The 23,561-nt window shown below is 51.5% G+C and overlaps 1 protein-coding gene across 1 annotated transcript in view; it reads right to left on the bottom strand.

Annotated features, from left to right (window-relative positions):
• Positions 1 to 4,526: 4,526 nt before the first annotated feature.
• Positions 4,527 to 23,561, bottom strand: part of LOC144695760 (gamma-aminobutyric acid type B receptor subunit 1-like) — an 84,574-nt gene continuing 65,539 nt past the window's right edge. Inside the window, 6 exon segments of the mRNA XM_078566733.1 lie at positions 4,527 to 7,059; positions 7,061 to 7,129; positions 10,224 to 10,367; positions 12,722 to 12,850; positions 18,497 to 18,624; positions 19,974 to 20,067. Of these exon segments, the coding sequence (XP_078422859.1) occupies positions 6,961 to 7,059; positions 7,061 to 7,129; positions 10,224 to 10,367; positions 12,722 to 12,850; positions 18,497 to 18,624; positions 19,974 to 20,067 (663 nt within the window). The 3' untranslated portion in view covers positions 4,527 to 6,960.

The raw sequence follows: 23,561 nt of genomic DNA, 5'->3' as shown, positions 1-23,561 counted from the left end.
CTACGTTATAACTTCACCAGGTTGACACCTCATTTTTAGGTATGCCTGGTGCTGCTCCTGGCATGTCCTCCTGCACTCTTCATTGAACCAGGGTTGATCCCTTGGCTTGATGGTAATGGTAGAGTGGAGGATATGCCGGGCCATGAGGTTACAGATTGTGTTCGAGTACAATTCTGCTGCTGCTGATGGTCCACAGCACCTCATGGTTGCCATTCTTGAGTTGCTAGATCTGTTCGAAATCTCCCCCATTTATCACGGTGTTAGTGCCACACAACAGGATGGAGGGCATCCTCAATGCGAAGGCGGGACTTTATCTCCACAATGACTGTGCGGTGATCAGTCTTACTGATACTGTCATGGACAGATGCATTTCCGGCAGGTAGGTTGGTGAGGGTGAGGTCGAGAATGTTTTTCCTTCACCACCTGCTGCAGACCCAGTCTAGTATCTATGTCATTTAGGACTTGGCCAGCTAGGTCAGTAGTGGTATTACTGAGCCACTCTTGGTGATGGACATTGAAGTCCCCCACCCAGAGTACATTCTGCACCCTCAGTGCATCCTCCAATTGGTGTTCAACATGGAGGTACACTGATTCATCAGCTGAGGGAAGGTGGTACGTGGTAATCAGCAGGAAGTTTCCTTGCCTACATTTGACCTGATGCCATGAGACTTCATGGGGGTCAAGAGTCAATGTTGAGGACTCCCAGGGCAACTCCCCCCCGACTGTATACCACTGTGCCGCCACCTCTGCTGGGTCTGTCCTGCCGGTGGGATGGTGATGGTGGTGTCTGGGACGTTATCTGTTAGGCGTGATTCCATGATGACTATGTCAGGCTGTTGCTTGACTAGCCTGTGAAATAGCTGCCTCTCCCAATTTTGGCAGATGTTAGTAAGGAGGACTTTGCAGGGTCGACAGAGCTGTGCTTGCCGTTGTCATTTCCGGTGCGTAGGTCAATCACAGTGTCACACAGAGCAGAAGTGGCCCTTCGGCCCATCGAGTCTGCACCGACACATGAGAAACACCTGACCTACCTACCTAATCCCATTTACCAGCACTTGGCCCATAGCCTTGAATGTTATGACGTGCCAAGTGCTCATCCAGGTACTTTTTAAAGGGTGTGAGGCAACCCACCTCCACCACCCTCCCAGACAGTGCATCCCAGACCGTCACCACCCTCTGGATAAAAAAGTTTTTCCTCACATCCCCCCTAAATCTCCTGCCCCTCACCTTGAACTTGTGTCCCCTCGTGACTGACCCTTCAACTAAGGGGAACAGCTGCTCCCTATCCAAAACAAAAACAAAAGTACCTGGAAATACTCAGCAGGTCTGACAGCACCTGCAGAGAGGAATACAGTTAACATTTCGAGTCTGAATGACTCTTCATCAGAACTAAGGAAAAATAGAAAAGAGGTGAAATATAAGCTGGTTTAAGGCGGGGTGGGGCAGGTAGAGCTGGATAGAGGGCCAGTGATAGGTGGAGATTACTCCCTATCCACCCTGTTGATGCCCCTTATAATCTTGTACAGCTCGATCAGGTCGCCCTTCAGTCTTCTCTGCTCCAAAAAAAACAACCCAAGTCTATCCAACCTCTCTTCATAACTTAAATGTTTCATCCCAGGCAACATCCTGGTGAACCTTTCTCTGCACCTCCTCCAGTGCAATCACATCCTTCCTATAATGTGGTGACCAGAACTGCACACAGTACTCCAGGCTGTGGCCTCACCAAGGTTCTATACAACACCAACATGACCTCCCTACTTTTATAATCTATGCCTCGATTGATAAAGGCAAGTGTCCCATATGCCTTTTTCACCACCCCACTAACATGCCCCTCCACCTTCAGAGATCTATGGACACACACTCCAAGGTCCCTTGGAAAAACTCAGCAGGTCTGACAGCATCTGCGGAGAGTGACACAGTTGACTTTTCGAGTCCGTATGACCCTTCATCAGAACTAAGACATATAGAAATGAGGTGAAATATAAGCTGGTAGAAGGGGGATGGGACAGGAGAGCTCGATGGGGGGCCAGTGATAGGTGGAGGCCAAGAAGAAATGGAAAGCAATGAAGGTGAACAGGGCAAAAGAGATAGGCGGAAATCCTGTCGGAGAGAAGAGCAATACCTCTTCAAGGTAGACATTCCTTGAAGTGAGGTGGCAGTCAAATTAAACACTAAGCTAAAAGCAAAATACTGCGAATGCTGGAAATCTAGAACAAAAACAAAAATACCTGGGAAAACTCAGCAGGTCTGACAGCATCTGTGGAGAGGGACACAGTTGACGTTTCGAGTCCGTATGACTCTTCATCAAAACTAAGACATGTAGAAATGAAATGAAATATTGGCCGGTAGCTCTCCAGTCCCTCCAACGACAGTGCCACAGTGGACAGAAGAGGAAGTTCAAGAAGGTGATGGAGGCTAAGTCCAGGAAGCGGAGGCCCAGGTAAGTTCAGGGGGGTCCCAGGACAGGCAGGGCTGGGAAGGCCTGTGAGGGGGCGGGGGGACAATCAGGAGTTCAGGGAAGAGGCCGGGGTACAGAGGGAGGTCCGGAGACCATCAGTCCTTAAGAGGGGGGAGGAGGGCGCCCGACATCAGAAGGGGGCTTCTGATGGAGGCGACAATCCCCCCACTCTTCCTTCCCTTTGATGTATTTCAGGCTTCCCCCATGGAGGTTCAATATTCCCGCCAGCCTTAAAAATTGAGGCTGGGCAGGAAACGGCCCTTAAGTGGCCAATAATTGGCCACTCAAGAGCTTCAATTGGGGCGAGGGTGGGCTTCCCGTCCGATGCCTTGCCCACCCCAGCGTATAATCCCTGTGTGCTTGGGGCGAGTGGGAACCCAGAGGGAATCCCGTCCATTCAATTTTATGCTCCCCCCCGCCTAAAAACCCAACGGTGGGGGACCGTAAAAATCCTGGCCCATGTCTTGTCGGTGACATTTGTTTGGTTAATCTGCATGCTGGAGGAAACTCGCGGCAACTGCTTCAGAGAATCGTATGACATTAAATATTACAAAAACCTAAAGAACACTGGGAATCATCGGGAGACAGAGACCAAGAGCATGAAAACATGGGCAGAAGTACACCAAGAGAATCACAGATTCCATTTGAGGGGTTAAAGGTAAAGAGGAGCAGGGGAGAGGAACCCAAGCCCCTCTGAATGCAAAATTTCCTATTCTCTCACCACCTAAAAATATATTCTGTGTTTTTATTGCTTCCTTTCGAAGTGGACAACTTCATGCTATGCTGCCTTGTAATCCATCTGCCATGTTTTCTACCCACTCATAAATCTGTCTATATCACTCTGTAGCCTCTTTGTATCCTCCTGAATGCTTAGTTTCCCATCTAACTTTGTATCATCAGCAACCTTGGATACATTACCCTCCATCCCCTCTTCTAAATCATCAATATAGATTGTAAATAGCTTCAGCCCATGTACCAATCCTCGCTAGTTGCAGCCTACCAATCCGTAAAGTATCCAGTTTTGTTTGTTTTCCCTGTTTACCGTCCAATAACCAATCATCGTTCCACATTAATATGTTACGCCCCAATCCCATTAATCCTAATTTAGTGTAATAACTTCTTGTGTGGCATCTTATCAAATGTTATTTGTAAAACCAAATCCAAACACACTACATCTACCGATTCCCCCTTATCCATCTTGCTCAGTGCATCCTTGAAGAAACTCTAACAGATTTGTCAAACACGGTTTTCCTTTCATAAATCCGTGTTGACTTTGTTACTTATATTAGGATTTTCTAAAGCGTCCTGTTACCGAGTGCCTCATAATAGGAGCCTAACATTCTCCTTAATAATGATGTTAAGCTAATTGGCCTTGAGTTACCCATGTTCTCTCTTCCCCCTTTCTTCAGTTATGGTATTATGTTTGCTACCTTCCAATAATTGGGAACTCTTCTAGGAAAATCTAAGAATTCTGCAACCTCAAAACAAATGTATTTACTATCTCTGCAACGACCTCTTTAAAAAGCCCTAGGATCTAGGTCATCAGATCCAGGCCAGACAGTCTTGAGTCTCAGCTAATTAAGTGTTTTTTGAAGTGCTCCTGTAATGTAGGAAAGGTGGCAGATAATTTGTACACAGCAAGATCCCACAAACAGCGATGTGATAAATGGCCGGATTTCTCATGATGTTGGCTGAAAGATACATCTGGGCCAGTACGTTAGGGAGAATTGCCATGCTCTTCTTCAAAACTGTGGCCTTGGGGTCTTATCTAAAAGACAGTACAACACTCTCTCAGTACTGCACCGGAGTGCCAGCCTTGGGTTTTGAGCTCCCTGCTTTTAGATTGGGATTCAAACACACAACCTTCTGTCTCAGAGGCAAGAGTGTTACTGCTCATGCGGCAACTTCACTGGAAAGCCTTTCCGCCACCTTTATAATGCTGCTAGCACACTAGGGCCGGAGCGCTTCACGTACCTTGTTACTTTGCTCACGATTCAGACCCTTGTGCCGGAACGCGCGCTATTATAATCAGTACTTTAACTGTAGCAACAACCACAAGGTACTGTAACATAATATACAGAAGCATTTTATTAGAAATAAGTCTTTTCCCAATTACAGTGAGTCTGGTGTTAAAGCCATCCATGCATCAAATGTCAAATCCTAATCAGTCGGCGCAATGTACATTGTAAATGATCACCAATATAACAGAAAAATACGGTTGCAATCCACTATGGCACTCTAAAGTAGCAGTTTGTACAACCTGACGCAGCATGAGCCAAGAATCAAACGTGACTCAATTGGAAGAATACAGATAAGACAGCCAAAAATCGCTAAAATAAAAGTTTATCCAGTAAGGTCGGATTGAGTTGCCATCGTTATAGGAGAACAGGACTGTGCAGATCCTGAAAGCAATTAAGAGCAACAGGACTGTGACGGCTGCAGCTCCCATCCTTTGTTCAATTAGGCCACAGGGTTGACATTGGAATTGAACTGGGGACGAGCACAAAACAGGTGCAATTGAACTTGGCAGCCGTTTCCCCCCCTCAGGCTGATATTCAGTGCTGGTGAAGTCAAGGCAACCGAATGTCAGACTGGGCGTGCAACGGGTGGCCGAGACGATACCGTCCGTTTTGCGCCCTTCCCCCGGCCCACGTTTCAATTTCCGGCCGGCCACCAGCTGGGACTTATGCACGGGGTGAGAATGACGCCTCCACACTTCTTAACAGCCACATGGTATTAGCAATGGATTCTCTCCGCACTCTGGCATGTTTATCGAATGGTGCTTTCTCCATTAATTAAAAATTCAGTGATTGGCTGGTCCCGAACCGCTGGAAAGACTTGGCGTAGGTCCTTTGCCAATAAAGGACAGAGCACACGCTGTGAGACCTCGAATCTGCACCTGTCCGGACTAAAGCACCCAAGTTATTGTAGGCAACAATTGCATCAGGAGGGGTTGTAGTGGAGATTGTCCACGTGTGGTCGATTATAAACCCCTTCAGGGTTTCTTCTGGTCCCAGTGAAAATCCTACATATGTTCTGTTTTACAGGTTGATTACAATGAAGATTGAAATACCATCTTCCATGGCTCACGTATCATTTTCCTGCAGGACACTGTACCCTACTACCCTCACCCCCAAGCTTCCCGGGTCGAAGAGAGAAGTTGGGGTTGAAATTGGATCAAAACCAGCAACAATCGAACGAGTTTGCAAATCCTTCCATTGCCCCTAACTCAACAGCCAGGATCGATAAAATTCACCAGAGCTGGGGACTCCGGGTCAGGCCTTGGAAACCGTGGCGAGGGAGTTTATCCCTTTAACAAACTCCCCTTGTCTGCGACATGAATTATTTACCAAATGGCTTCTGGGGAATCGCCTCCCAAAATTGAATCTTTGTCGATGGACGCGAGTTGGGACAAGGATCTCAATTAATGAGGATGATTGTGCGATGGGTGACGCAGGGCGATTATTCTCCACCAATTAAACAGGGGTAGGAATTCCTCTTAAAGGGGCAGTGTCAAATCAGCCGCCCACTATACACTCCCTTCCCCACAATAAACAGCCCTATTAAAGGCAACAGCGTTGAGCAGGTAATAGAACAGTCGGCAGATGCGATACCGCCCAGGAGCGACTTTTACCCTTAACATGCCCTTGCTACCGAGGGTCACCCATCGTTGATATGGATTTCACAGGGTGAAATATTCTCCTGGCTGTTGTGGGTTAGTTCTATGTAAATGCAGTATTTGAAACGTATTCTTTCATGGGATGTGGGCGTCGCTGTCTGAGCCAGCATTTATTGCCCACCTATAAATGCCCTGGAGAAGGTGGTGGTGAGCTGCCTTCTTGAACCGCTGCAGTTCATGCAGTGTAGGTACACCCACGGTGCTGTTAGGGAGGGAATTCCAGGATTTTGACCCAGCAACAGTGAAGGAACGGGCGATATATTTCCAAGTCAGTAAAAGGTTACCCCTGGTTGACCTTTCAAACAAAACGTGAAAGGATTTTAAAGGGACGTGCTTGCGCTCAAAACAAAATAAGCACCAGCAGAGGGAATCCTGCAACCTCACTATCTGAAGAACTCAACACTTGGGGCTCAAAGCTTTTTTTAAAAAATTCATTTATAGGATATGGACGTCGCTGGCTAGGCCAGCATTTATTGCCCATCCCTAACTGTGTTTCCATGGTAACCATGCTTGAGGTTTTGCTTGGTATTTTTGCTCCATTTCTGTTGGGGGGGGGGGGGGGTTGGTGGGATTGGGCTATTGTGGGGTTCATCCATTCTCGTGACCAGTCAGACGGAACACAGAGGCCATTCCTCTGCGGAGCCCCTATCATCTGCCTGTGCTCAGCCAGTGGGAGGATGTTGAAGGACCCGTGGTTACCTGAGCCCCTGCTTGGGCCGACCCTCCGACCCCCTTGACCGTCATTTGTAGAGCAGGTGGACCCTGCTGCCGTCGCAGTTGTTCCTGCCCAGCTTGTCCGTCTGCTCGGCCGAGACCAGGCACTTCACCAGGGGCAGGCTGGGCTGGTAAAGGGAGGAGACAGTCCCCGAGGAGGAGTTGCTGAAGTGGTTGTCCGTGAAGTTCTCCTTGGCGGCGTTGGAGGGGCGCCTCCGGGAGCGCAGCTGCTGTCGCTCGTAGAGCTGCTGACGGAGCTCGGAGATACGCTCTTCCTTCTGCAGGTGCACACAGCAGGGAAACAGAACAGATCAAGCCGTTAACAGCGAGGTTGGCAGTGCAGGGAGCTATTCCCGTCAGGTGAGTGGTCACCTTCAGGCAATCACGGGCCCCGTTATTCTCCACCAATTAAACCAGGGTAGGAATTCCTCTTAGACGGTATCCTCTTAAAGGGGCAGTGTCAAATCAGCCGCCTGCTATACACTCCCCTCCTCACAATAAACAGCCCTATTAAAGGCAACAGTGTTGAGCGGGTAGTAGAAGAGTCGGCAGGTGCGCTGCCGCCCAGGAGTGACTTTTACCCTTAACTTCTTAACTTGCCCTTGCCACCGGGGGGGGGGGGGGGGGGGGGGGTCACCCATCGCAGAGTCATCCCTGCCTCTAAAGGCTGGGCGTGAGGGTAGTCTCCTCAGCACTATTCAACCTGGAGCAGGAGATGAACAACAAACCCAATCAGATGTCTCGTTTAAAGTTTTCTCTGCACTCATGAAAGTGATTCGATGATTTGCTTTGGTAAAAATAGTAATCACAGCTTGATTGAGAGCTCCTGCCTCCTTAGTAATGGGCAGAACAAATGCTACAAAGATTTAGGCAGGAGCTCCTAATGTCATTACCGGGGTGAAGTTGGGGAGGGTGGAGGTGGTGGTGAACCCAATCTGCTACTGTGACTTTGGCAGAAACCCCATCGACAAAGTTGCTCGTTGGCTTCAACGGAGGGCAAAATTGGATTGGGAGGTGCAAAATAAGCCTCGCACCCCATCCAGTCCGTTTCCCAACGGGCGGGTTCGGTTAAAACTACTCGGCAAAGACTCTGTTCAATTCCAAACCACTACAGTTACCCTTTCAGGTGCCTCCCACTGGAAATTCATTCAAGAGAAAGGGTGATGAATGAAAGGGTTCAGCTTGTCCAGCACATTGGGTCTACTCATTGGCCTGAGGCAGGAATGTGAGAGGAGGGAGGTAACTGCGGAGCTCTGAGCGGGCCTCTAAGCAATGGCCAGGGTTTTTAGGATGGTGGAGTTTCCTTCCCCGCCATGCGGAGAGTCAGTGGAGAACACATCTCCACCAATACTGCCTGCCCCGCAGTGATTTCACGCTCCAATAAGTGTTAATTGGCCGGAGACGAGACTTCCGCCCCTCACTGGGGATGAAGTCATGTAGGAGGTGTGATTGGGGAATTTGCAGATGGCACAAAAATTGGCTGCATATTTGATAGTGAAAAGGATATCTGTTGTCCCCAGGATGATATCAATGGTTTGGTTGAGTGGGCAGAGAAGTGGCGGATGGAATTCAATCTGGAAAAATGTGAGGTAATGCATTTAGGGAGGACAAAGAAGGGAATACGCTATAAATGGGAGGATCTTGAGAGGGGTCGAGGAAGTGAGAGACCTTGGAGTGCATGTCCACAGGTCCCTGAAGGTGGCAAAACAGGTGGATAAGATGGTAAAGAAAGCATATGCAAGGCTTTCCTTTATTGGATGAGGTATAGGATAGAAAAGCAGGGATGTAATGTTGGAACTGTATAAAACGCTGGTTAGGCTACAGCTCAAATTTTGTGTAGAGTTCTGGTCACCACATTACAGGAAGGACATAACTGTTCTGAAGAGAGTACAGAGGAGATTTGCAAGAATGTTGCCAGGGCTTGAAAATTGCATGAAGAAAGATTGGATAGGCTTGGGTTGTTTTTCTTGGAACAGAGGAGACTGAATGGTGACCTAATGGAGGTGTACAAAATTATGAGGGGCCTAGACAGGGTAGGCAGGAAAGGCCAGTTTCCCCTAGCTGAGGAGTCAATTACCAGGGGGCATAGATTTGAGGTGATTGGTAGAAGGATTAGAGGGGACATGAGGAAAAACCTTTTCACCGAGAGGGTGGTGGGCATTTGGAATTCGCTGCCTGAATGGGTGGTTGAGGCCGAATTACTCAACTCATTGAAAAGGTACCTGGATCTGCACCGGAAGAGCTGTAACCTGCAAGGCTACGGACCAGGTGCTGGAAAGTGGGATCAAAAATGATTGGATAACTTCTTTTTCTTTTTTTTATGGCCGGCGCAGACACAATGGGCTGAATGGCCTCTTTCTGTGCCACAACTTTTCTATGGTTCTATTGTCCTAAGTCCCACCTCAGAGAGCTGTTGGGCTGATCTGATTGGCTGGCAGCTCCCTAGTGTCTCCAGTGTCAGAAGCTGCAGTGGACGAGACTGGGGCTGCAAGCAGTCCCCAGAGTCCCAGTCCCAGGAGTCCATAACCAGGTAAGTGCGGAGGTCTCAGGGCGGGGTGGGGAGGGGAGGTGAGGCCTAGGTGCGTGGACAGAGGGCAGGTGGGGATGTCAGTGGAGAGGTCAGGTGGGAGGGAGCAACTGTCGGGGCCGGACCTTCTGGGGGTGGGGATGGTTCCCGATATTAAAAGGTGTCCCCACCCCTCCCTTTCCCGCCCGAGGCCTGAACACAGTTTATTTGTGGACGTCCCCCGCCCCTGAACTCCACCGGCCATCCTGGGCAGGAAACGGCTCTTAAGCGGTCAATAATTGGCCACTTAAGGGCCTCAATTGGGGCAAGGGTGGGCCTAAGCCTTTAAGTGCAAAAATTACAGGGTGGGCGGGAGTGCAGTTCGAGAAATTTTATAGTCACCCCCGCCCCCCCCACCTACAAACCTGCCAGCGGATCAACGTTAAATTCTGCCTTTTAAAGGAACGGGGAGAATGTTGAGAATTGTCCTTCTGACTGTGGTGGTTGGGTTTAGGAGCAGGAGTGGCTATTCAGCTCCTCAAGCATGTCCTGTTATTGTATTAAATCACGGCTGTCCTGCCTCTCAACTGCACCTAGCTGGATAGTAGCAATCCGGAGGAACATTCTCCCCCAAACAGCTAGTGGGGTGGGAGAGTCAATGTGAGTGCCAAAATGGATAGATTTCGGTTAGATAAGCATATTATAGCGTATCAGAACCGCAGTGAGTTTCAGATACAAATTAGCCATGGTCTAATTGAAAGTGGGAGCAGGCTGGAGGGGATGAATGGCCTTCTTCTGCTCCTAAAGTTTCTGTGAGCGACAATGTTCTTTGCAAGCACAATGAACACCGTGTATGTCCGACAAACCTCAGCAATGATCTTCTCCAGTTCTCGGTTCTCTTTCTCCAGTTGCCGCGACTTTTCCTCGTCGTTGTTGTTGGTGGAGGAGCCAGTCTTCATGGTGTCCTGCTGCTCAGATTGCCACTCTCCTCGTGTTATCAACCTCCGCATCTGTCACAGGGACATGGGCGCATTAGTGATCATTTCGCACTCGTCTGCCCTGCGCCTGAAATGCTGGTCACAAGCAGGTAAGAACTTGCACTCACATAAGCCTTGGGCAGTGTCAGCTGTGCTTCAGGAGGGGAATGGCACTCTTTCCTCCCAGTCAGGATGTCGTGGGTCCGAGTCCCAATCCTAGGCTCACACTCCCAGTGCAGTGCAGTACCGAGAGGGTGCCACACTGTCAAAGGTGCTGTGCATCAGTTGAGACATTAAAACCAAAGTGCCCTCTGCCCTCACAGCTCCATGCAAAATACTGCATGGCATTATTTCGTAAGATCATAAGATTGCTAGAAATAGGAGCAGGAGTAGGCCATTCGGCCCCTTAAGCCTGCTCCGCTATTCAATAAGATTATGACTGATCTGTTTGTGGCCTCAACTCCACTTTCCTGCCCTGCACCCAATACCCCTCATAACATCTGAGTCACTTGTAGATCAAAATTCTGTCTAACTCAGCCTTGAATATACTCTTTCTTAATTCATAATTCCTATCAGTCCACCCCTTAATCTTCTCCTTTTCGAGAGAAAAGAGCCCCAGTCTGCTTGGTCTCTCCCAATAGCTATCATCTCTCAATTCTAGTAGCGTTTTAGTAAATCTTTTTCCAACCTTCATCAATGCTGCTATGTACTTTTTTTGTAAAGTGGAGACCAGAGCTGTACTCGGTCCTCCATGTGTGGTCCAACCAGGGCTCCTTACAAGTTTAACATAACCTCTCTGCTGAACTGGCCTAACGACCCATTCAATTGCAGCAATTAGAGATGGGCAACAAATGCTGGCCTGGCCAGCGATGCCCACATCCCATGAACGATGAAAGAAAAATAATTTTATTGCTCCAGAAGTGAGCCCAGGTGCTTTGATCACATTTTTTTTATATGGCTAACCCTGCACGGCTACTTTTAATGAGTTGTCCGCCTGTACCCGAAATCCCTTTGTTCCTCCGCGTCCTTTCGACTCTTCTTTCCAAGCATTCTGCTGCTTCCTTACTCAACCTGCCAAAATGTACCACCTCACACATAGCAATATTGAAACTAATTTGCCGCGTACACAGTCATTCTGCAAGCTGATTAACATTTTCTCATATTTTGCTGCAGTCTCCTCTGAGTTAACTGCACCTCCCAATTTGGTGCCGTCCCATGGAACACAGGGACAGGAGGAGGCCATTCGGCCCCTTGAGCCTATTCTGCCATTCAATGAGATCATGGCTGCTCTATGATCTAACTCCACATTGGCTCCATATCCCTTCATATCTCTGGTTAATAAAAATCTTATCAATCTTAGATTTGAAATGAATAATCGCTTCGGCATCAGTTGCCGTTTTGCCTAAAAGAGTTCCTAACGTCTGCCACCCTTTGGGCTGAATGTTACGGGGCGGGTGGATGACTCCCCGCCCCCCCTTCTCTCCCCCTCCCCTCCTCCCCCCTCTGCCCCTCCCCCCTCACTACCCCCGCCCCCACCCCGGAAGCAAAGTCACCCACAGTGTGCTGCGGACGGGCTTAACAAGGGCCGAGCGGGACCTCCATCCCTCACCGGGGAGGACATCTCACCATCGGGAGCTGCCGGCCAATCTGATTTGCTGGCAGCTCCGCCAATCCCGGTAGCACCAAGAGACCGTCAGTGGGCCCTGCCGGGACTGCAAGGAGAGGAGGCAGAAAGCCCGTGGGTACCGGAGCCGGACAAGTCCTGGCAGGTCAGTGAGGGGGCTGGGGTGGGGTGGTGGTAGGTTTAAGGCTGCAGGCAGGTTGGAAGAATAGGGTGGGGGTGGGGGAGGGGGGGCTTCTGCCTCAGGGGCCCCCCCAATCCACCACCACCCGATCAGCAAAGGGCAGCCCCCTGGAGATAGAAGCCACCCCTTCCTTCCTACCCTTCACCCCCATAATATGGGGGCGGGATTGGCATCTGCCCCATTTTATGTGACCCCACCCCTGCAGGAAACATGCCCTCGTGGGGAAAGTAAAACGCAGCCCTTTGTGTGTGTAAGTGTGTTTCCTAATTTCACTCCCATAAGGTTTGGCTGTAATTTTTAGATGCTGCCAAGTTCCAGCTTTCCCAACCTTCAGAAACACTTTCTCTCTCTTTACCCGAGCTGTCCCTCTGAATATCTTGCAAACTTTCATCAAATCTCCCTTTAACCTACTAAACTCCAGGGAACACAACCCTGCTTTCTGCCAGTCTGAGTCTTTAACCCCCTCATCTCTGGTTTTAAACTGTTGGTTGTGTTTTGTTTTGAGGTCAAGGGCTAGCGAACACATGGCTTGTCCGGTACTCGCGCTGTGTGTTCACCGGGGAAGAGCGGGGAGTTACAAACCTTCGGGACAAAGAGAACCACCAGGGTGATGTAGACAGAGAAGACGACTGCCAGAGAAGCGAAGGCAAAGGCAGCATCCTGCTGACTGCTGACGATCATGGTCACTGGGGCAGTGATCATACAAAGCACCTGGAGCAAGAGAGAGAGAGAAACTGGAATCAGAAAATAAACCCACACTGCAGTCAAATAGAAGGGCAGGTTAGAATGAGAAAGGAAGCCTGGAATGAGTGGGTTGTCTTATGAGGAAAGGTTGGACAGAGTGGGCTGGGTTTCCACTGGAGTTTAGACGAGTGAGGGGTGATTTGATTGAAGTATATAAGATCCTGAACGGCCTTGACAAGGTGGACATTGAAAGGATGTTTCCTCTTGCGGGTGTGTTCCAGAACTAGGGGGCTCTGTTTTTAAAATTAGGGGTCGCCCTTTTAGGACAGAGATGAGGAGAATTTTTTTCTCTCAGAGGGTTGTGCGACCTTGGAACTCTCTGCCTCTGAAGGCGGTGGAGGTGGGGTCACTGAATATTTCTAAGGCGGAGGTAAGGGAATCAAAGGTTATCGGAGGTAGATGGGAATGTGGAATTCGAAACACCAACAGATCAGCCATGATCTTGTTGAATGGCAGAACAGGCTCAAGGGGCTGAATGACCTACTTCTGCTCCTATTTCGTATGTTCGCATGTATTTCCATTGCCCCTTTTATCACCCCAGGGCATCCCACAGCATGTCACAGCCAATGAAGTAATGAAGTGCTTTGACAGTATAATCACTGTTGTAATGCAGGTAACACGGCAGCCAATTCTTGCAGAGCAAGATCCCACCAACATCATTGTGAGTGTGACCTTTTTTTCCAAGTGATGTTGGTTGGATGATGGATATTGGCCCAGGACACTGAGGGAAAACTCCACTCTGCCCCTCCTCGAAATAGTGGCTGTGGAATTTTTTTTTTTGTCTATCGTAGAGGGCAGAAGAATGCTATTTGGAATGCTATTTGCCCTCTATTTTTGCCCTCAGTTTAATGCCTCATCCGAAAGATGGCACCTTTGTCAGTACTACCCTGATGGCGTCAGCCTGGATTTTGTGCTCAGATCTCCGGAAAGGGGCCGGTATCGGAGCACTGCAAGTTCCCGGTGTTTTCAGGATGCAAGTGGAGGCCCTGTGTCTGGCATAATTTATACAGGCTTGGCGCCTGGCTAGTACCTGGAAACAGGAGCTGACCGAAGAGGAAGCCAGGAAATCAGCGGCAAGTAGCATTCCAAAAATAGAGGGCAAATAGCATTCCAAAAATACTAAATAATCAAGGGGCAAATGGCAGGGGGAGGAAATAAATACAATAACTATCACTAGAGAAAAAGTACTAGGGAAACTAATGGGGCTAAAGGCCACTAAGTCCCCTGGACCTGGTGGGTTGCATCCTAGGATATTAAAGGAAGTAGCTACACAGATAGATAGTGGATGCACTGGTAGTAATCTTCCAAGAGTACTTAGACTCTGGAAAAGTCCCAGAAGATTAGGAAACTGCCAATGTAATGCTCAAAAAGGGAGGGAGCCAAAAAACAGGTAACTATCGGCCTGTTAGCTTAACATCCATCATTGGGAAAATGTTAGAGTCTATTATAAAGGATGTAATAGCAGAGCATTTAGAAATGAAAAATATAATCAAGCAGATTCAGCATGGCTTCATGAAGGGGAAATCATGCCTGACAAATTTATTAGGATTCTTTGAGGAGTTTAACAAGCAGGATAGATTAAGGGGAACCAGTAGATGCAATATATTTGGATTTCCAAAGAGCAAACGATAAGGTACCGCACATAAGGCTACTTAATAAGATAACAGCTCATGGTGTTGGGGGTAGCATATTAGCATGGATTGGCTGACTAATAGAAGACAGAGAGTTGGGATAAGGGAGGCATTTTCAGGATGGCAACCTGTAACTAGTGGAGTGCCACAGGAATCAGTGCTGGGGCCACAATTATTTACAATATATATTAATGACTTAGATGAGGGAAGCGAATGTACTATCGCCAAGTTTGAGGATGATGCAAAAATAGGTGGGAAGGCAAGTGGTGAGGATGACACAAAGAGTCTACAGAGGGATATAGACAGGTTAAGTGAGTGGGCGAAAACTTGGCAGATGGAATTTAATGTGGGAAAATGTGAGGTTATATTGGCAGGAAGAATAGAGGAGCTGAATATTATTTAAATGGAGAAAGAATGCAGAAAGCTGCAGCACAGAGGGATTTGGGATTCCTCATGCATGAATCCCACAAAGCTAACATACAAGTTCAGCAGGTAATAGGGAAGGCAAATGGAATGTTGACTTTTATTTCAAAGGGAATGGAGTATAAAGATAGGGAAGTCTTGCTGAAACTATACAAGGCACCAGTTAGACCACAACTAGAATACTGTGAACAGTTTTGGTCCCTTTACCTAAGGAAAGATATACCGGCATTGGAGGCAGTCCAGAGAAGGTTCACTAGATTGATTCCGGGTATGGGGGGATTTTCTTATGAGGAGAGGTTGAATAGGTTGGGCCTGTACTCATTGGAGTTTAGAAGAATAAGGGGCGACCTTATTGAAACATATAAGATTCTTAGGGGGCTTGACAGGGTAGATGCTGAGAGGTTGTTTCCCCTTGTGGGAGAGTCTAGGACCAGAGGGCATAATCACAGAGTAAGGGGTCGCCCATTAAGGCAGAGATGAGGACGAATTTCTTCTCTCAGAGGGTAGCGGATCTGTGGAATTCTTTACTGCAGAGGGCTGTAAAGGCTGGGTCGTTAAGTATATTCAAGCCTGAGATAGGCAGATTTTTAATTAGTAAGGGAATCAAGGGTTATGGGGAAAAGGCAGGAAAGTGGAGTTGAGGATTATCAGATCAGCCATGATCTCATTGAATAGTGGAGCAGACCAACGGGCCGAATGGCCTACTTCTGCTCCTATGTCTTACGGTCGTCTTAGTGCCTCTGCTCAAGCTGAAAGGGATTTAGACCGATGCAGCAAGATGGCAAGTAATACAAGAGAACGCGCATAAACTGGAGAAAGGTGGAGAAATGGGGAATATGGAGGAAATAAGGAAACGTGAACCAGAGCTCCCTCCAAAATCAGAGCTGCTCGTAATTTTTAAAAATTCTTTCATTAAATGTTGGCGTTGCTAGAATGACCAGCATTTATTGCCCATCCCTAATTACGCTGTTAGGCCATTTCAGAGGGTAGTTAAGAGTCTGGAGTCACATGTAGGCCAGGCCAGGTAAGGATGGCAGATTTATTTTTTCTTCATTCACCAGGATGTGGGCTTCGCTGGCTGGACAAGCATTTATTGCCCATCCTTAGTTGCCCTTGAGAAGGTAGTAGCGAACTGCCTTCTTGAACCGCTGCAGTCCATGTGGTGTAGGTACATACACAGTGCTGTTAGGAAGGGAGTTACAAGATTTTGACCCAGCGACAGTGAAGGAACGGCGATATATTTCCCAGTCAGGATGGTGAGTGACTTGGAGGGGATCTATCAGGTGGTGGTGTTCCCATCTAGCTGCTGCCCTCCTCCTTCTGCATAGTAGTGGTCGTGTGTTTGGAAGGTGCTGTCTAAGGAACCTTGGTGAGTTCCTGCAGTGCATCTTGTGGATGGTACACACTTCTGCTACTGTGCGTCGGTGGAGGGAGTGAATGTTTGTGGATGTGGTGCCAATCAACTGGGCTGCTTTGTCCTAGATGGTGTCGAGCTTCTTGAGTGTTGTGGGAGTGTTGTCATTCAGGCAAGTGGGGAATATTCCATCACACTCCTGACTTGTGCCTTGTAGATGGTGGACAGGCTTTGGGGAGTCAGGAGGTGAGTTACTCGTCATATGATTCCTAGCCCCTGAACCGCTCTTGTAGCCACAGTATTTATATGGCTAGTCCAGTTCAGTTTCTGGTCAATGATAGTCCCCAGAATGTTGATAGTGGGGGATTCAGTGGTGGTAATGCCATTGAACTTCAAGGGGCGATGGTTAGATTTTCCCTTGTTGAAGATGGTGATTGCCTGGCACTTGTGTGGCATGAATGTTACTTGCCACTTGTCAGCCTAAGCCTGGATATTGTCCAGGTCTTGCTGCATTTGGAAATGGACTGCTTCAGTATCTGAGGAGTCGCGAATGGTGCTGAACATCGTGCGATCATCAGCGAACATCCCCATTTCTGACTTATGATGGAAGGAAGGTCATTGATGAAGCAGCTGAAGATGGTTGGACCGAGGACACTACCCTGAGGAACTCCTGCAGTGATGTCCTGGAGCTGAGATGACTGACCTCCAACAACCACGACTATCTTCCTTTTTGCTAGGTATGACTCCAACCACTGGAGAGATTCCCCCCTGATTCCCATTGACTCCAGTTTTGCTAGGGCTCCTTGATGCCACACTCAGTCAAATGCTGCCTTGATGTCAAGGGCAGTCACTCTTACCTCACCTCTGGAGTTCAGCTCTTTTGTCCATGTTTGAACCAAGGCTGTAATGAGGTCAGGAGCTGAGTGGCCCTGGCAAAATCCAAACTGGGCATCAGTGAGCAGGTTACTGCTAAGCAAGTGCCGCTTGATAGCATTATTGATAACCCCTTCCAATACTTCACTGATGCTCGAGAGTAGACTGATAGGGCAGTAATTGGCCGGGTTGGCTTTGTCCTGCTTTTTGTCTACATGATATACCTGGGCAATTTTCTACTTAGCCGGGTAGATGCCAGAGTTGTAGCTGTACTAGAACAGCTTGGCTAGGGGCACGGCAAGTTCTGGAGCACAGGTCTTCAGTACTATTGCCGAAATATTATCAGGGCCCATAGCCTTTCAGTATCCAGTATCTTCCGCCGTTTCTTGATATCACGTGGAGAGAATCGAATTGACTGAAGAGTGGCATCTGTGATGCTGGGGACCTCTGGAGGAGGATTTCCTTCCCTGAAGGAGCATCTAGTGAACCAGACAGGTTTTTATGACAATCGATGATAGTTTCATGGTCACTGTTACTAGCTTTCTAGTCCAGGTTTATTCAGTGAGCTGAATTTAAATTCCACCAGCTGGCCTTGTGGGATTTGAACGCAGGTCATCAGATCAGTAGTCCTGGCCTCTGGGTTGGTAATTGTGTTTCGTTGTGGGGAGGTGGTGGGCCTGTGGTGGGGTTTCACTTTTCCCTCGCTTGTGAATACACACGGAATGGAAACTGTGGTTGCTGGGGTTAGGAGATGTCCCTTTATACTGCGACTGTGGAAATAAATGCTTATAAAAATGTGTAAAGATTGGCTTCAGCGCTGTCTTTCATCAGCTGGCTCTCTGGAATAGGACACTGGTTACTAGTCCAGTGAACTAACCTCAATGATCGATCTCATAGGTGGGGTCCTGGGTTTGGACAATTCTGACCACTGGCATTTTGTTTGTGGTGCAGGATTCATTCTGCTATCCCACATCTGACCAACACACACCCCCGCCCCCCCCCGACCCCCACCCCCACCCACCCCCCCAACCCAAACCCACCTTTCCAACAGATGGAAAGTTAACCAGAAAACAACAACTTGCATTTATATTGTGTCGTTCACGTCAAGGCATTGCACAGGAGCAAAACCAGACAAAAACTGACACTGAGACACATAGGGGTGACCAAAAGCTCGGTCGAAGAGGTGGATTTAAGGCTGTGTCTGAAAGGAGGGAAGATCGAGGTAGGGTGAGAGGTTTGGTGAGGGAATTCCAGAGCTTAGGGCCATTGGAGCAGAAGTGGATTAGGAGAAGAGAGGAAAGGAGGATCTCTGCACACTGACACACTGCTTACAGCGACATTATAAATGGCCATCCCCACTGCCCGGTGGTCATTGATCTTCTCCGTGGAAACGCTCTTCGTCTCATAGGCTAGGAAGATGCCCAGAAGGAGCAACAGGCCCTTATATCCATAAACAATTCCTGAAAGGAAAAAAAAACAAGAGAGAGATAAAGAGAGGGAGCTGGGGAGGTCGATCAATGTGAACCAGCTTCAATGCCACCAGGTTTCTCAAGGGAATGCACATCTTCTAATCAACTTCACCTTGCGAAGAGACCCAACACTGCAGCCTGGGTTACTGCCGGTGAGAGTAACAGGTGACTGGCACATGGGCCGACTCCGTCCACTGCTTTTACAGAGGGACAGATGGACGGGGGCAGGTGAAAGTTCATCGAATGCCCTTCCTATCAGACTGGCAGGCCCATTGATACAACGGTAACGGAGTCATTGACTGATCGCAGCAATCAATCTTTATCCATTAGTCCATAATGTTAATGGTGCATCGATTATATTATTAAGATACGCGTTGTTTAATTAAGTACTTAGAGCACTCAAAAAGAGAGCGCTGGGACCCTGGGTTGGTAGGGAGGGAGCAGATGTATGTAATGCTGCATCCTGTGAATAAATCTATCAACAAAAATTTTAGTGTCCAGTTTCATATTTCACCCAATGATAACAAACGACAGCCCCGGACATGGGGTGAGGAAAACCCATAGTGATGCACAGCTTTGGGAAGGACGGGTCCATGTATTGAAAAGACCCCAACCCCTTAAGAATTGGCAAAATGTCAATTGCCGGACATTCTCAAAGGTCATCTGCCCACAGGCAATAACTGATGACCCTGGGCTGTTTTTTTAATGCTCATCTTTCTTGCCTCCTCTGCACCGCTCCCGAATTGGTTGGCTAGCCCTGGGATGTCCTCCAGCTCCCTGGCCGCTCCTTAGCTGAAGAGCCTGGACACTTTGGCGCTCGTTTTAACCGGGCTCGCTGGGCAGGAATTCCCACGGGATGGGTCGGAACACGGCATTTCCCATCCCTGGCTGATCGCCGTCAAATTCATTTGAGAGTAAAGCTGGCATCATTCCCCCACCTGTCAATTCCCCCCCACCACCGACTGGAGGCTTCAGTTCAGATATCCCCACCCCCTCGTATATTTACAGCCAAGTCCCATTCTGACTTCAGCCAGCATCCACGCACACATACTTCGTACCAGGGATCACTGGCCCCCCACTGCCCCCCCCACAGGCAGCTGAGACCAGATAACTCAGCACAGTCACAGAATCGCACTGTGCCACTCTGAGCTGGCCCAATGAGGGAACCATACCATCCTCTGCCAATGTGCATTCCCAGTCGAATGTACTGTGGGTTGCACTGATGGTGCATCAGACCCAACCACACACCAGTCATCCACAGCTGAGTTTTAGATATGTGAGGTGGGATGGAGGGTGGGGTGGGGGGGAACCACGTGAGGGGGTGGGTGGAAGCCTCTTACCGAGCCAGGTGTTCATCTTGTTTGAGCTGCAATGCTCCAGCTGTGGCAGGATCAGGACACCCTGGTCCCCTGCTGGTGCCTCTTTGGAGAACTCCTGATGACAGAGCAGATTAGAAGCACCACAGTCATTCACTTCCTCCGCATTTCAGTCGTTATTTTCAGCTCATTTACATTGTTGGGTAAGTTGTCCTGCTTCAAACTCAATCTCCTTTCTCAGACACAATGATACTCTCCCGGCAAGGGCTTTGTGCCCCCACCCTCGCTCGGGCACCTCTCCCCTCTCAGGCCCTGCTCATCTCCCCCACCACCCCCCCACTTGGACATCCCCTTCCCCAATCAGGGCCCTCCCCCAACTCAGATCCTGCTCATCTCTCTCCACTTGGACCCCTCTCCCCACTTGGACCCTGCTCTCCTCTCCCTTCTCAGAGCCTGCTTCCCATCTCGGACTCTGTTCTCCCTCTCAGACCCTGCTGCCCCCTCTCAGACTCTGTTCTCCCTCTCAGACCCTGCTGTCCCTCTCAGACCCTGTTCTCCCTCTCGGACCCTGTTCTCCCTCTCGGACCCTGTTCTCCCTCTCGGACCCTGTTCTCCCTCTCGGACCCTGTTCTCCCTCTCGGACCCTGTTCTCCCTCTCGGACCCTACTGCCCCTCTCGGACCCTGATCCCCTCTCCCATCTCGGACCTGCTCCCCTCTCGATCCCTGCTCCCCTCTTGGACCCTGCTGCACCACCCAGACCCTGCTCACCGCTCCCCTCTCAGACCCTGCTGCCCCACTCGGACCCTGCTACCCTACTGAGGCCCCATTCTCTCTCTCGGACCCTGTTCTCCCTCTCGGACCCTGTTCTCCCTCTCGGACCCTGTTCTCCCTCTCGGACCCTGTTCTCCCTCTCGGACCCTGTTCTCCCTCTCGGACCCTGTTCTCCCTCTCGGACCCTGTTCTCCCTCTCGGACCCTGTTCTCCCTCTCGGACCCTGCTGCCCCTCTCGGACCCTGTTCTCCCTCTCGGACCCTGCTGCCCCTCTCGGACCCTGTTCTCCCTCTCGGACCCTGCTGCCCCTCTCGGACCCTGTTCTCCCTCTCAGACCTGCTCCCCAACTCAGACCCCATTCTCTCTCTCGGACCCTGCTGTCCCTCTTGGACCTGCTCCCCTCTCGGACCATGCTCCCCTCTCCCCTTTCGGACCCGCTCCCCTCTCGGACCCTGCTCCCCTCTCTCCTCTCGGACCATGCTGCACCACCCAGACCCTGCTCACCACTCCCCTATCAGACCCTGCTACCCTCTCATACCCTGCTACCTCTCTAGTATCCTGATGCCACTCCTGCACCCAGCTGTGCTTCTCAAACCCTGCTCTCCTCTTCCCCTCTTGGACCTTGCTGCCCTCCCGCACCCTGCTGCCCCCTTGCACCCTCTTCCCCTCTTCCCACTTGGATCCAGTTCCCCTCTTCCCACTTGGATCCAGGTGTCCTCACCCTACTTTGGAGCTAGTTTGCGGGATCATTAAATTTGCAGCATCATTAAATTGCTCCTATTCAGCTTTTCCTCTTGGCAGGCAGTAAGCCATATGGGTTAAATGAAAACGTTGCCTCTTATAGGCAAATGGTCACATGAGAGAGGCTGCAGCGGAGATCCAGAACCATGTTACCAGCAATTCCGGACTTCGGTTAAGTGGAGAGACTGGAGGAGCTGGGGAGGGGGGAGGGGGGAGGGAGGAGGGGGGAGGGGGGAGGGAGGAGGGGGGAGGGGTGAGGGAGAAGGGGATATGGAGGAGGGGGGACAGTTGGGGAGGAGGGGGTAGGGAGGAGGGGGGAGGGGTGGTGGGAGGAGGGGCAGGGGGTAGGGAGGAGGGGGGGAAGGGTGGTGGGGGAAGGGGGAGTGAGTGGGGGAGGAGGGAGAGTTGGGGGAGGAGCGGGGAGTGGGAGTGGGGGGAGAGGGAGGAGGGGGAGGGGGAGGAGGAGGAGGGGGAGGGGAGGAGGGGGAGTGAGGGGAGGAGGGGAGGGGGAGTGAGGGGAGGAGGGGAGGGGGAGTGAGGGGAGGAGGGGAGGGGGAGTGAGGGGGAGGAGGGGAGGAGGGGAGGGGGAGTGAGGGGAGGAGGGGAGGGGGAGTGAGGGGAGGAGGGGAGGGGGAGTGAGGGGAGGGGGAGTGAGGGGAGGAGGGGGAGGGGGAGTGAGGGGAGGAGGGGGGGGGAGTGAGGGGAGGAGGGGAGGGGGAGTGAGGGGAGGGGGAGTGAGGGGAGGAGGGGAGGGGGAGTGAGGGGAGGGGGAGTGAGGGGAGGAGGGGAGGGGGAGTGAGGGGAGGAGGGGAGGGGGAGTGAGGGGAGGGAGGGGGAGTGAGGGGAGGAGGGGAGGGGGAGTGAGGGGAGGAGGGGAGGGGGAGTGAGGGGAGGAGGGGAGGGGGAGTGAGGGGAGGAGGGGAGGGGGAGTGAGGGGAGGAGGGGAGGGGGAGTGAGGGGAGGAGGGGGAGGGGGAGTGAGGGGAGGAGGGGAGGGGGAGTGAGGGGAGGAGGGGAGGGGGAGTGAGGGGAGGAGGGGAGGGGGAGTGAGGGGAGGAGGGGAGGGGGAGTGAGGGGAGGGGAGTGAGGGGAGGAGGGGGAGGGGGAGTGAGGGGAGGGGGAGTGAGGGGAGGAGGGGAGGGGGAGTGAGGGGAGGAGGGGAGGGGGAGTGAGGGGAGGAGGGGAGGGGGAGTGAGGGGAGGAGGGGAGGGGGAGTGAGGGGAGGAGGGGAGGGGGAGTGAGGGAGGAGGGGAGGGGGAGTGAGGGGAGGAGGGGGAGAGGGAGGGGGGTGAGGGGAGGAGGGGAGGGGGAGTAGGAGGGGAGTGGGAGGAGTGGGTGTGGGGGAGGGGGAGGAGTGGGTGGGGGGAGGGGGAGGAGTGGGTGTGGGGGAGGGGGAGGAGTGGGTGTGGGGGAGGGGGAGGAGTGGGTGTGGGGGAGGGGGAGGAGTGGGGTGTGGGGGAGGGGGAGGAGTGGGGAGTGGGGGGGAGAAGTGGGGAGTGGGGGAGGGGTGTGGGGAGTGGGGGAGGGAGTGGAGGAGGGGGGAGGGAGTGGAGGAGGGGGGAGGGAGTGGAGGAGGGGGGAGGGAGTGGAGGAGGGGGGAGGGAGTGGAGGAGGGGAGGGGGAGGGGGAGGGGGGTGGAGGAGGGGAAGGGGAGGGGGGTGGAGGAGGGGAGGGGGAGGGGGCGAGGGGGTGGGGGGAGGAGGGGAGGAGTTGGGGGTGGGAGGAGGGGGGGAGGGGGAGGGGGTGTGGAGGAGGGGAGGGGGAGGGGGCGGGGGGAGGAGTTGGGGGTGGGAGGAGGGGGGGAGGGGGGTGGGGCGAGGGGGTGGGAGGAGGGGGGGAGGGGGGTGGGGCGAGGGGTGGGGGGAGGAGGGGGGGAGGGAGGTGGGGCGAGGGGGTGGGGGGAGGAGGGGAGGGAGTTGGGGGGAGGGGGGTGGGGCGAGGGGTTGGGGGGAGGAGGGGGGAGGGGGTGGGGCGAGGGGGAGGGGGTGGGGCGAGGGGGTGGGGGGAGGAGGGGAGGGGTTGGGGGTGGGAGGAGTTGGGGGTGGGAGGAGGGGAGGGGTTGGGGGTGGGAGGAGGGGAGGGGTTGGGGGGTGGGAGGAG

The sequence above is a fragment of the Cetorhinus maximus genome, chromosome 21, assembly GCF_964194155.1.
Source record: "Cetorhinus maximus chromosome 21, sCetMax3.hap1.1, whole genome shotgun sequence".
NCBI lineage: Eukaryota > Metazoa > Chordata > Chondrichthyes > Lamniformes > Cetorhinidae > Cetorhinus > Cetorhinus maximus.
Note: the sequence above shows the minus strand (reverse complement) of the source record. Positions and strands in the feature narration are given on the sequence as shown.